The following is a 13,912-nucleotide window of genomic DNA, read 5'->3' on the forward strand; positions in this document are numbered from 1 at the left end:
ATAGTTAAGCTAGCCATTCCATAATCAAGCTATTTTAGAGATATCAGGTGTAAAGGAGAAAACAACATGAAATGATGCACATAGTTCAGTTCCTATAGGGCTATGCTGTGATTTTCCTTAAAAAAAAAAAAAAATCTATGAAAAGTGTTGTGGGGAGGGGCGAACAGGAAACTCCGAAAAGCTAGCTAGTGCTCAAGGTGGAGACTCTTCCATGTCTCTTTTGCTAATTTTACATCCCAATTCACTCTCTTTCCAGACAGTGGCCGAGAGAGGCTACCGTTTCTACTCCCTAAAGCACAGATCAAAGCTCTGCTGGGAATAGGTCTGGGTTTAAAAAGTTGATCCTAAGGTAAGGATTTACACCCTCGGAAATCCTGTACAGGGTCGCTATGGGTCGGAACCGACTCGATGGCACTTAACAACAACAACAACAACAACAAGGTAGTACTAGTTGCCTTATCCATTTGCTTTTCTTTTTTTTTCTCAAAAGACAGCCAAGCATCTTAACCTTATTTCCCCACTTTTGCCCATTCTAACCATGTCACAATCCCTGTATCCCAGAACCCTGTTGTTCCACGGTTGTGTATACATGGTTATTTACCTCTGTCCCACTTAGCCCATGCAAACGAATTGTTTTCCCATCCTCTTGTATCTTGCCCCCCTCCCTAGCATCCAAACTATCCTGTGTCTATTCCCTCCTCTGTGCTCCACCTTCCCCTCCCTCCACCTCCTACATCCCAGTAACCAGCAAAGAATCCTCCCTCTCCCCAACCCCCTCCCCCTTAGTATGGGTTCTTTCCCTTAGTCTTTTACAGTAGTGGTCCTATGCAGTATTTCTCCTTTTGTGATTGACTAATTTCACTCAACATAATGTCCTCAAGGGTCATCCATGTTATGCGGTGGCTTGCAGCTTCCTTGGTATTCTTCAAGGTAGCATAGTATTCCATTGTGTGTTTGTACCACAGTTTGTTTATCCATTCTTCAGTTGATGGGCCCTTAGGCTGCCTCCATCTTTTTGCTATTGTGAACAGTGCTGCTATGAACATTGGTGTGCATATATCTACTCATATTATGGCTCGTATTTCTTGAGGGTAAATACCAAGTAGAGGGATCCAGCATCTATTTTTGTAAATAAAGTTTTATTATCACATAGCGGTGTCCATTTGTTTTAGTACTAACCACAGCTGCTTTCGCCCTGTAACAGCAGAGGTAGTTCACAGTGGCCGGTGAATCTTGCCCACAAAGCCAAAAAAGACTCACCATCTAGCCTCTCACAGAAAAACTTTTATCTACCTCTGAAGTAGATCAATGGAAACCTGATGTTCTTACAAATGAAAAACTTTGTTGAGTACAATCAGCCAATCCCCAAAGCACAAAGATTGTATGGGCATTTTACTACCGTAAAATGTCAGGAAAAGGTTTTCACACTAAAAAAGACATTCTTTGATGGTTACCAGAGGCAGGAGGTTGTTGTTGTTGTTGGAGTTGTATGCCATGGAGTTGGTTCCAACTGATAGTGACCCTGCACAGGGTTTCCGAGGCTATAAATCTTTACGGGAGCAGAAAGCCTCATCTTTCTCCCACAAAACAGCTAGTAGTTTCGAACTGCCGACCCTGAGGTTAGCAGCCTGATTCATAACCACGACGCTACCAGAGCTCCTTAGAGGCATGAGGAGAGGGGGAATAATTCAGTGGTTAAAGGTTTGTTCTTGTTGTTAAGTGCCTTTAAATTGATTCCCACCCATAGCAACCCTGTATAGAGTTTCTGAGGAGCAGCTGGTGAGCTTGAACCACCAACCTGTGGTTCAAACCAACCTTGCAGTCCAGTGCATTAACCCACAGTGCCACACTGGGGTGGTGGAGAAGGAATATACAACACGAGAGAGGTTGGCAGAAGAATGATGGTGACCCAGGAAGACACAGGGGGCGGAGTACAAGAGTTAAAGGGAACAGAGGTAAGCACCGTATGTGCATATTCCTGCAATAACAGTGAGTTATGCATAGGTGCATGGTCAGATGTGGAGGTAGTCTACCCAAAGTAAGTAAGCTTAGACAGAGATGTATGTGCGCATGGGTAACTGTGCTCCCAACACATGCGTGAATGTGGTGAAACATACAAGAGACAGTTAGGAAAACTTCTTAGACATGACCAGACACCTTGAGGGAATGAGTTGTTTGACGCGGAGCTCAGCACCACAGTTTCTGGGGGTACCCACAGCATAGCAGAGTCCACAAAGACCATGTTGTACATCCTACTCTGTCATGACTGGGATCTTAGAAGTTCATGAGGAGTCATCTAAGGTGTAACTATTGGTCTCTCCCTGGCTAGAGGGAAGAAGACGGATGACTACTTAATACACTTGGAAATAATTTACCCAGTGGACTAACGGACCATGTGACCATCAGTCTCCAAGACCCTAAGACCCTAAGAACAAGATGGTGCCCAGCTACCAACTGCTCTGAAAGGGTCATGTTAGACAATTCAAAGGTGCTGGGGAGGGTGGGAGAAAACATGGAACAGAATCAAAATGATAAAAAAGACATGGCTTATGGGTCAGGCAGATATTGGTGGCACCCTGAGACAATGGCCCTCGGTCAGTCTTCAAATCTAGTACGAAACTCGCCCTTGTAGCCCAATGTCCAGCCAAGCACTAGACAGGTTTATAGGGGGTATGGTTACATTGGTGAGGAACACACACCTCAGAATGGTTAACCATTCCTCGTCAACAGGGCAGCATTTCCCTAAGGACATAGCTCAGAATGACTGACAAGAAGGAGGAGTGGAAACAGGAAACACAGGAGGAAGTGGGCTGAGTGACGTCACACTGAGAGGTAAAGAAGTGTGTGGTTTGTTGAACGCAAAACTGATGATCTGCTCTGTAAACCTTCACTCAGTTCACAGCTAAAACAAAAGATAAAGATTCTAGTGTGGGAGGGAGACCTATCATTAAAAAACTTGTTGCAAATTTGTTACACCAGTAATATTGTTGTTGTGACGTGCCGTCGAGTCGATTCCGACCCATAGCGACCCTGTATAGCGTTTCCAAGGAGCGGCTGGTGACTTTGAACCACTAACCTTGCAGTTAAAATGACTTTGCAGTCTGACGCATTAGCCCACAGCACCACACCAGGGCTCCCCAAGTCAATAATAGGTAGTTAGAATTTTTTAATGATTTTTTAAAGGTTAGTTTCTCAACATTTTGACTTTTTCTTCCTGTAGCCAAAGTAGTACTAAGGTTTATATAAATTAGCAAGGTGACAGGCCTCAGTTATCACCATTGGAAATCTTCTGGGATTGTTTGAAATTCACACCATTTCCACAGAAATTTGTAGCTAACTGTTTATAAAATTTTAAGAGCCCTGGTGTGGCACTGTAAGATAAGCACTAGACTGGTAACCGCAAAAGGTCGGCAGTTCAAACCCACCAGGCACTCTTGGAGATCCTATTGGATCCCTATGAGTCAGAACTGACTTGACGGCGCAGAACAACAATGCCATAAGATTTTAAAAGGACTAATAATGCAAACATCCTTCCTGACTCTCCTTTTAATAAATACTATGATACACCATTGAGGACTCCTGATGTGGCGCTATAGGATCAGCACTGGGCTGCTAACCACAAGGTCAGCAGTTCAAACCCACCAGCCACTCCTCAGAAACCCTACACAAGGCTGCTATGAGTTGGCACTGACCTGATGGAGATTCCCAGTGCATTATGACTGAAGGAAGACCCCAAGTGCGTGTACCCTACTGGACTTCCTTCTCTCCCCTCCCCTGCGTTTTGGGGTTCCCACTCTCTTGATTCTCTTTGTAGCCTCCATGCGTGAGCCTTAAACAATATTTTGTTCACTATTTGAATTTTTGTCTAAATGGAATGATATTGAATGTGCTCTTTGGGGACTTGTTTCACACTTTTGGAGACTCATTGCTGTTGATTCTTGTAGCCACAGTTCAATCGCCTTTGCTGCTGTAAAAGATTTCATTGTATAACCAAACCTCCACTTGTTCCTTTAACTCTACAGCTGATGGGCCTTTGGGCTGTTTTTCGTTGTTTTTTTACTACTACAATGTTTCAGTAGGCATTATGAATACACCTCCTTGGGTATATGTATCAGGAGTGGAACATATATCCAACTCTGTAAGTCAAATTTGTTCCCAAGAGTAGAGGAGTAATTATAATCCTTCTTCCAACAGTTTGTCTGAGTTCCTTTCCTCACAAGCTTGTCAACAATTGGCATTGTTAGACTTGTAAACTTGTGAGAGTGCGGAAAGGGTGTTTTGTAGTTTTATTTGTCATTTCCTTGATTACTAATGAAGACAAGCATCATTCACTGGCAAAAAAGAAAAACAAAATATCAAACTTCAGTACACTGAAAGAAAGCATTACCGAAATGAAAACATAAACCACAGGCAAGGAGAAGAAGTGTGCAGCTCATCAAACCGGCAGAGGACTGGAAGTGAAAGAGTGGATTCCTCAAAACCATACACAATGCCATGGGCAGAAGAAGAGACCCAGACAACCAGCAAAACGCAAGGCTCAGACTCCCACAAAACCAGAGAACTGGAGAAGCAAACCTCACAAGTGGAGGGCCAACCAGCGAGGCACACACGGCAGTTGCAGGATCCAGGAACGGAAAAGTCAAGCAGAAGAGATGTGGATGTAGTGTCTGTAGAAATGTACGTGGTACAGTACCTGGTGAAGTTACAATAGCAGTTCTACAAGTCACTGCCCAGAGTGTAGCCCTGGGATCTTCCCTGATTCAATTAAGAAGAAAAGCACAAGGCTCATTTAAGTGTTATTGCAAATGCAAACATTTGAGGGAAAGAAAAACAGGCAAATGGGTAGAGTGCAGTGTACTCAGGTGATGAAATACTACGTGCCTGTGAGAATGAATTAACCAGAATCCTGTGTACGACCTGATGTACGACCACTGAGTGATGCCATGCCTCAACATCCTGCTACAACATCGCTGTTGATTCCTAGTGACCCTACCTAGGGTTTCTGAGGCTTTAAATCTTCAGAACACAAAGTCTCATCTTTCACCTGCAGAGCAGCTGGTGGGCTTGAACCGTGAACCTAGTGGTTCACGGCCCAGTGCTGATCATATGGAGCCACTGGGGTCCACAGACACTTATTTTGTTACACACAATACTTATTCCTAGTATGGTGCTGTATGATAAGCACTGGACCATCGGGTTGGTTTGATTCCCAAGGTCGGTGGTTCAAACTCACCAGCTGCTCTTCAGAATTCACTATGAGTTGGAACCAAATCAATGGTACTTAATAACAACAACATATATATTCAATCTATATGTGGTATAATAGTGGGTAAAGTTACAATTGCAGCTCCACAAGCCATTGGAGTCCTGGTATGACAATATAGGATAAGCACCGGACTGCTAAATGTAAGGTTGGCAGTTCAATCCCACAAACAGGTTCTTGGAAACCTTATGAAGGGTCATGGTGAGTCAAAACCAACTCAATGGTACTTAACAACAAGAACAATAGGGTGTGAAAATCATCCTAGAAGCTGGATTATATAAAGGAGGATATGACATCAGGACTGGAGGAAGACTCATAACAACCTGTGATTTGCAGATGATACACCCTTGCTTGCTGGAAGTGAAGAGGACTTAAATACTTACTGATAAAGCTCAAAGATCCAGCTTTCAGTACGGATTGCACCTCAATGTCAAGAAAATAAAAATTCTCACCACTGGACCATTAATACCATCAAGATAAATGGAGAAAAGACTGACGTTTTCAAAGACTACCTTATGCTTCGATCTATAATCAACATTTACGAAAGTACAGTCAGGAAATCAAACATTAGGCAAATTGGCTACACCAGACCTCTTTCAAGTGTTCAAGAAAAAAAGATAGTCATTTTCAGGACTAAAGTGCACCTGACTTAAGTCTTGGTATTTTTAAAAACATTATATGCATGTGAAAATTGGACAATGAATAAGGAAGACTGTAGAAGAAAGAATTGATGCACTTGAGTTGTAGTGTTAGAGGAAATTTTTGAAGTACCATGGGTTGCTAAAAGAAGAAACAAATCCATGTCGGAAGAAGTCCAACGAGAGTGCTCCTTAGAATCTAGCATGGTGGGTGAGACGTCATCTCTCTTTCTTTGGACCTGTTATCAGAAGGACCAGTCCCTGAAGAAGGACATCACGCTTGGTACAATGGAGGGTCAATGACAAAGACGAAGACCCCCAGTGAGATGGATTGGCACACTTGCAGCAGCAGGGAGCTCAAGCGTAGCAACAGTTATGAGAATGGTGCAGAACCCGGCGGTGTTTCGAACTGTGTATGCTGGCTGTCTATGAGTCAGAATCAATCTAGCCCCCACCTAACAAACAACAACAGGCTTCCAGCTTGACCTTCTCCAGCACTTTCTACCACCAGACCCATCAGCTGTTAGTCTGTAATGACATACTGACTTTCAGGAGTCCTGGTGATGTAATGTGGTTAAAGTGCTTGGCTGCTAGCAACCCATGGGTTCGAACCCACCAGCCACTCCATGAGAGAAAGATAAGGCAGCGTGCATCTTTCAAGATTCACAGCCTTGGAACCCCATGGGTCAGTGTGAGTAGGAATCAACTGGACAGCAATAGGTTTTGTTTTCTGTTTTGTTTTTGTTTTTGTTTTTTTTGATTCCGCTTACACCAGAACCGACTTACAAAGGAGCTGTTAGAACGAAACCCTGTCATGAACCAGGGACAACCCAACCTAGCAGTACCATGGAGAAGGGCTTGGTAAGTCTGATAACCTCATTCTAGCTTGGGACCAGCTGATATGGCTCCAAGTTGGTTCCTTCTACCTCCACCAACTAAACATACACATTAGGGATTTCAGGAGAATGCATAGTTCCGGATGCCAGCCCTACAGGCAAAAGCCATTAACTGAGCAGTTTTCTGGGGTTTAGGAGCCACTGAGCACCACCAATAGGTCTGCCTTATGGGGGGTCTTCAGGCCCCTAACACCATCCTACAGGGGCAGCTGGGAAGGTAGCATCCAACCTCACAATCAGATGTGTGAACGCCTCGGTTGGGTAAGCACCTCCTTACAGGATCTCCTGGAACATGCACAGCAGCCCGGACATCATAGGCTCACATCACAGGTAAGAAAACCAAGTCTCAGAGTGGGATCTAAACCTAGGGGCCTTATGACCCCATAGTCCATACCCATGTCCCCTTTGTCAAACCAAGATCCTGGCGGAGGACACATCCGCCAGTAGTGAACACCTGCCACATTGAACCGGTCCCTTGTCTACATTGGACCGGGCAGTCAGTACCATCCTTGCTGCCCCATTTTACAGATGAGAAAACCGAGGCCTGGAAAATCAGCTGCTCACAGTCACCTCCCTCCACCTGAAGACATGGCTACATAGGTCTCTGAGGATGGCGCCTCACAGATCCAAGCTCGGTGGCAGACAGCAGCAACTGAAGACCCCAATTTAAGACCCCTGAGGTCCAGAGAGGATTAAGCGCTGAGAGAAGAGGCCCAAGGCATCTCCTGAGCAGGGTTCTCAACCAGAGGAGACGCCTGGCAGCACCAGGAGACACCACTGGGTGGTACAGGTGAGGAGGGGCAGGGAAGACGTGCACAGGGGGCCCACCACAGAACCACTGGCCTCAAACATGGGAAGCACTGAGGTCAACACACCCCACTCTAGGGGTCTCTGAGGCTGCAATCACCCCGACAGCAGCACTGGCCTCCTGGAAGCCGGCTCTGAGTGTAGATGCTGAGGCCCCACCCAGCTCAAGGGGACGTCATGTGTGGGCTGGCCCTGGGGCAACAGGAAGGCAGGGGGCAGGACAGATGTGGTGGACATGGACCCTGTCTCCCATGGCAGTCAGGGATAGCAGGGTTAACTGATCCCCAGGAGGTAGGAAGAGAAGGTTTGGGATATAGCTGTTAAGTCAGACCATGTGTGGGAACCATCCACATTTCCCCTCCCCACACCCCATGAAGCTCAGGGTGCCCACCTGGCCCCCTTGGAGCGGCAGGAAACAGATTGTCTTCTGAATGCTGACAGCCCAAGTCCAGCATCTCGGATCCCCATGCTGCCTTGTCCGAGTGAGGACTGAACGTCGAGGGAACTCGAGCTTCTGAACCTGGAGGCCAGCCGTGAAGCCACCAGCACTCAAAGCAGACCCCAGCCCCATGTGTCCTGCCCAACACAGTAGCTGTCTGACTCCCAGACCACCAATAGGGGACAGCAAGTTCACAAAGCAGTGGGTGGCTCAGGGTCCCCAGCCAGACAACAGGTGGCCAGGCATGGCACACACACTGTCTAAATAAGAAAATTCCAGATACCTAGTTTTTAAAAAACAAAACAACTTAGAAGATGTGGCAATATTGGATCCATACTTTCCTGTAGGGACTCGCTCAGGTGGAGCTGAGCCAGGTGGCCCTTGTGCCTCTGCCCACAGACAAGGTCCCCTCCACACCTATCTATGACCCTTCACTTCTTCCTCGGTGTCTCCTGGCTCCTACAGAGCAGTGACTCTCACCCAGGGGTGATTCTGCTCCTCAGGGGACATCCTGGGTATTATGGGAGCACACAGCATGAAGCAGTTAGCACCAGTTAGTACAGCCCCCTATGTCCAGAGTGCCGCAGACTCAAGAGAGCGGCTGCAGTGTGATGCCCCGAGGATGGGCACTGGGCACTTACTTGGAGAGCTTCATCTCGATTTGCTGCCGGATCTCCTGCCTCTCCTCGTCGGTCCTTCTGGGGAAGATGTTGCGGTCCTCCAGCTCTTGCTTGCTTGGTCTGTTCCTCAGCTTCACTGCCAAGAGCTCCTTCTTGCATTTCCTGGGCAGTGTTCCTATGAGACCCATCGAGGGCAAGAGAGAAGCAGGCCTTAATGGTTTGTCTGTCGTGCCCCACCTTCTGGAGGAAAGTCTGGACCACAATGGGGGAGCAGGAGCTGGGCACACATACACATCCTGCGCTTCCAGGTCCAGGGAGAAAGTGACCCCAACATCTCTGCCCGCCACGCCCCACTGGAGGCACCAGGATTGTTCGGGCTAACACCTGGGCCTGGCATGATCATAAACGATGCTGTCTTTCTCCTTCCAAGCAGTCCGAGTATGGACCACAGATTCCAGCGTTGCTTTGCCCATAGTGGATCCTTGCTGGTCCTACTCACCCCAATGCCTGTCCCAGTGTAGCCACCAAGGTCCTCTTTTCTCAAATGTCCCATCTCAGGGTTTCTTTCCTCTGCCCACCACACTACTCTGTCTGGTCCACTGTTTACAGACTGAATTGTGCCCCTCCCCCCAACTCTCCTCACAAAACTATGTGCTTCAAACCCTAACCCAAGATTCCTGTGGTTAAAATCCCATTTGGAAATGGGTTTCTTTGCTATGCTAATGAGACCAAAATAGTGCAGCTGTTAAATGCTTTGAGTCGGTTCTGGGTTCTGACCCACAGCAACCCTGTATAGAGTTTTCAAGGAGCAGTTGGTGAGCTTGAACCACCGACTTGACTTTGCAGTTCAGCGCATTAACCCACAGCACACCAGGACTCCAAATTAGTGCTAGGTGTATCTTAAATCAATCTGCTGAGATATAAAAGAGATTAAACAAGCATGCAAGCAAGTAGACACTGGTGAGAGAGATGCCATGCCACATGGGACTTTAGAGGAGCCAAGATCAGAAGCTGAAAAGAGATGAGGACCTCCCCCACCCCCGGAGAGCTGAGAGAGAGAGAAAACCCTCTCTTAGAGCCAGCACCCTGGATTCATTCTCCTAGTCCCCTAAACTGTAATAGAATCAATGTCTGCTTGTAGAACTCCCCCACATGTGCTATCTTACGGCAGCACCAGAGAACTAAGGCACCCACCCAGGCTGGCCCTCATCCAGCTGCAAAGCTCAGCTTGAATCTCCTCAAAGGGATCTAAGAGAGTGCCGGGCCCCAGCACATTGCCCGATGAGAACTGCTTCTTTATTGGATGGTGTTCTGACTGCTAAGTTATATCCATCTCCTCTCCTGAGAACGAAGTTCGCTGAGAACTCAACCACCCCGTACCCCAGCTCCTACAGCAACGCTGATGAAGAGGGCTACCCACGAATGATGTGACTTGTGTTGGTGCAGAATATACATACTGAATATATACATATATCACAGAATGCCAGCCAGCTAGACAAACAATCATAGAAGAAATACAACCAGAATGCCCCTCACACACAAGGATGGTGAGACATCAGCTTGCCAACTTTAGACAAGTCTGTAGGAACGGCCAATCACTGGAAAAGGACAGAGAAAACGAGGGAAACTCTTCATCAGACGGCTGGACGTGCTGGGCTCAAACATGGCAGCGGTCATGAAGACGGCACAGGTTTTGTTCTGTTGTACAGGAGGTTGCTGTGAGCTGAGCCGGCTCCATAGAGAAACATCACCAACAGCAATGAACAGTGTGTGACTTGTGGAGTGGACAAGTTCGTGATGCACGGGGCTATCCTGGTCCTCTACCAGCTGAGTGAGATCAGGGCACAACCACGAACAAATGCCTACATTTACTCAAAAGAAGAAATGACACTTAGCTGCAATCACAAACAAAACTGCCATCAGTCCAGGGTGCTCTGAAATGATGGCGTTGGACTTAATGGAGCTTTCTGTGTGAGAGAGTCCCCTCCATCCCCTGATGATTGAAGATGCTGATTCAGGGCATGGAACTTCTAAATATCACGCCGTTTTCACTTCTGCAGTTCTAATGGGGCCTAGGTTCAAATCCAGGGCTGGGCTGAGCTCAAGTCACCATGTTACCCACTTATGTCTACAAACAGAGCTTTATTTCTTAAGAACAATGGTTCTCCTGAAAGTGAGCTTCTACTATAGGAGATAGGAATATAGAGAAGGAAAAAAGAGTCTGGGATAAAGCTAGACACACAGCGCTCCACTCAGCCACGCCATGCACTTCTAACGTGAGTGTACAGATAAAGCAAGAGAAGATGGATGATTCTGGAAACTATTTCACCAAGGGTTCCAGCCCAAATGTGTTTATCAATGTCTGGAGTCCTGTATTTCTAGAATGAGAAAGGGCTGAAGGAGTCGTATGCATTTTTCAGTTTTTCTCTCATATATATTTGTGTGTGTGTGTGTGTGTTTTGGGGGGATTGGAAGCTATGCTGTTGTTGTCCAGTGCCTTCTAGTGGGTTCTGACTCATAGTGACCCTGTATAGAGTTTCTAAGACTTTTCAAATGTTTGTGGCAGCAGAAATCCTCATTTTTCCCACAGAGCGACTGGCAGGCTCAAACCATGGACTTGGTGGTTCACAGACAGGCAAGTGCTTATCGTATAGCGCTTCAACGTTCCGCTGAAAGCGATAGTGGCATTTGTAAGTTCGGGGGAGTCTTGAAGGACTATGGATGAGCCCTCTTGAATGTCCAAGGTCTAACTCAGAGCAAGGGGGGGTGGGCTGCCATGGTCAGAGAGTTGTGAGAACATCCCCCTTCACACTGCATGTGGAGCCCTATGAAAGAGACAGGCTTCAAAGCTGACACAAACGTCGCAGACTCGTCACTACAAACTTCACTCGTATTTGTTCACAAATGAGAAACAGACCTGCCGTCAGAGGTTCCAGATGTGCAAGAGAAGTCATACCACAAGGAACATAGATGCTGACAACAAGTAATTCACCCCTGTTTATTAAACCAACTTCCATGGACCAGCATGGCCACGCAGTAGGGCCACAGTGAAGATGCACAGATGATGATACTTCCCAAGGTCTCAGGAGACTACAGGCCTGTCTGCTTCCATGGCAACAAAAGAAAATTTCCTCCCTATGACTCAACTTTCAGCCAAATGAGAGACAGGCTGCTAAGGTGAACAATCATCCCAAGACTGGTCACACCTCCTTTAACAATCAACCACAGGTGAGCAGAATGGCAGCATTTGTCCAGGGAGAAAGCTCAGAGGCAGGAAGGGACGGGAGAGAAGACTGGAGACAGAAGGCACAGAGGAGGAAGTGGGAAGAGCCCTGTTATACTGCGGGATTACAATCAGTGTCATGCAACAAAACGTGGATCGGGAAAACAATGTGCTCTGTAAAGTTTCACCTCAATCACAGCAGAAAGTCAACAGCAACTTCTGGAGAGGAAATTTCCAGAATACGTCTTAGCATGAGGGCTGTCTGAGTTGAGTGGCCCTCTGTCCTAGTTGACACAATTCATCTAAATGAGGTGCATGCTCAGAGCACACAGCCTAACAATGAAACCGCAAATGCAGAGAAACAGAGAGGGGAACTGCTCTGTCCAGACTTCAGGAAGCAAGAGATGTTCCCTCTACGAATATCCTGAGATTGGCTTGAATCCCTTTACCTCAGAAACCCCACTTCTAGAAGCATCCTTCCTAAAACTAATGCAACATATTAAAAACAGTAGCGTAGTGGTTACGAATCGGGCTGCGAACCTTAAGGTCAGTGGTTCGAAACTACCAGCCGCTCCGCGGGAGAAAGATGAGGCTTTCTACTCCCGTAAGGATTTACACCCTCAGAAACCCTGTACAGGGTCGCTATGGGTCGGCTCCGACTCGAAGGCACTTAACAACAACAACAACAACACTGCTAATAATAAACATGAAAGTCTCAGAAACCCTATATATGGTCACTGATTTATAATAGCCTATGATTGTGGCTACAGAACAAAGTGGACCTGCTCCACGGAATTCAAGGCAGTAAATGTTTACAGAAGCAAACTGAAAAGTCTATCTTAACATTATTTATGAGGCAGAAATTAAGGACAAACTAAATATCCCACAAGAGGAGATGTGTTAAAACACATTAAGGTGCACTGAGTCGGGCAGCTAACCTCAAGGTCAGCAGTTCGAAACTACTGGCTGCTCCATGGGAGAAAAATGAGGTTTTCTGGTCCTGTCAAGATTTATAGACTCAGAAACCCTATTCAGGGTCGCTGTGAGTCGGAACCAACTCGTAGCATACTGCCACCACCACCCACCAACAAACCATGTGAATAGCAGGTATCTGTAGCTGTTCAAAAGGTGGTGTAGATGCTACTGAGCAGTCCTTGGGTGATACAAACAGTAGAGATTGGTGCTTCAAATCCACCCAGCAGCACCTCTGGTCTGGTGATCTGCTCCTGAAACCGACAGCCTTGAAAATGACGGAGTAGCTCCACCTTGCATACACGGAGTTGCCATGAGTCAAAATGAACTCAACACAGATGTTACTGAATGATAAACACACACTTCTGGAGGATCGCTAAAGAAAGCAAGTGACAGAAAAGCATGCATGGGTGTTGTGTGTGTCCAATTTTGCAAATATGATTATCAGTATTATCAACTGGTACCCAAAAAGCCAATAATTAATCATCTGACTTTAGTTCTCTGCATTTTATTTTAATATGGAGGCTGGTGGCATCCTTGAGCATGTTTAAATGTTGAACTGCTAACCAAAGGGTCAGCAGTTCAAACCTGCAAGTCGCTCCGCAGAAGGAAGATGCGGCAGCCTGCTTCTGTTAACACTTACAGCCTTGAATTCCATGGAGCAGGTGTACTTTGTCCTGTACCACAATCACAGGCTATTATGACTCACAGTGACCATATATGGGATTTCCGAGACTGTAAATCCTTACAGGAGCAGAAAGCCTCATCATTCTCAGAGGAGTGGTTCGTGGGTTTGAACTGCCAACTTTGAAACTAGCAGTCCCCATGCCACGACGGCTCCTTAGTCAACTGGACGGTAATGAAAAATTTATTTTAAAAAGACTATCAGATGATGTCAACAAAAATGCCAGAGTAATAATTGGTGACCACATTCATCACCGATAAGGGGAAGTGAGGGAAAAACAGCAAACGAAGCTGCGAGCTAAGCCCTACAATGTACAATAGACTCCTGTGAACCCGGGCGGAGACCTGGTTGGCCAGCAGTGTGGCAAGA

The 13,912-nt window shown here is 46.5% G+C and overlaps 1 protein-coding gene across 1 annotated transcript in view; it reads right to left on the bottom strand.

The window, feature by feature from the left end:
* Window positions 1-13,912, bottom strand: part of PHACTR3 (phosphatase and actin regulator 3) — a 247,910-nt gene that overhangs the window by 34,477 nt on the left and 199,521 nt on the right. The window contains exon 8 of the mRNA XM_006839300.1: window positions 8,685-8,838. Coding sequence (XP_006839363.1) covers window positions 8,685-8,838 — 154 coding nt within the window. The remainder of the gene's footprint in view (window positions 1-8,684; window positions 8,839-13,912) is intronic.

The sequence above is a fragment of the Chrysochloris asiatica genome, unplaced genomic scaffold (assembly GCF_000296735.1).
Source record: "Chrysochloris asiatica unplaced genomic scaffold, ChrAsi1.0 scaffold00023, whole genome shotgun sequence".
In the NCBI taxonomy this organism is placed as follows: Eukaryota; Metazoa; Chordata; class Mammalia; order Afrosoricida; family Chrysochloridae; genus Chrysochloris; species Chrysochloris asiatica.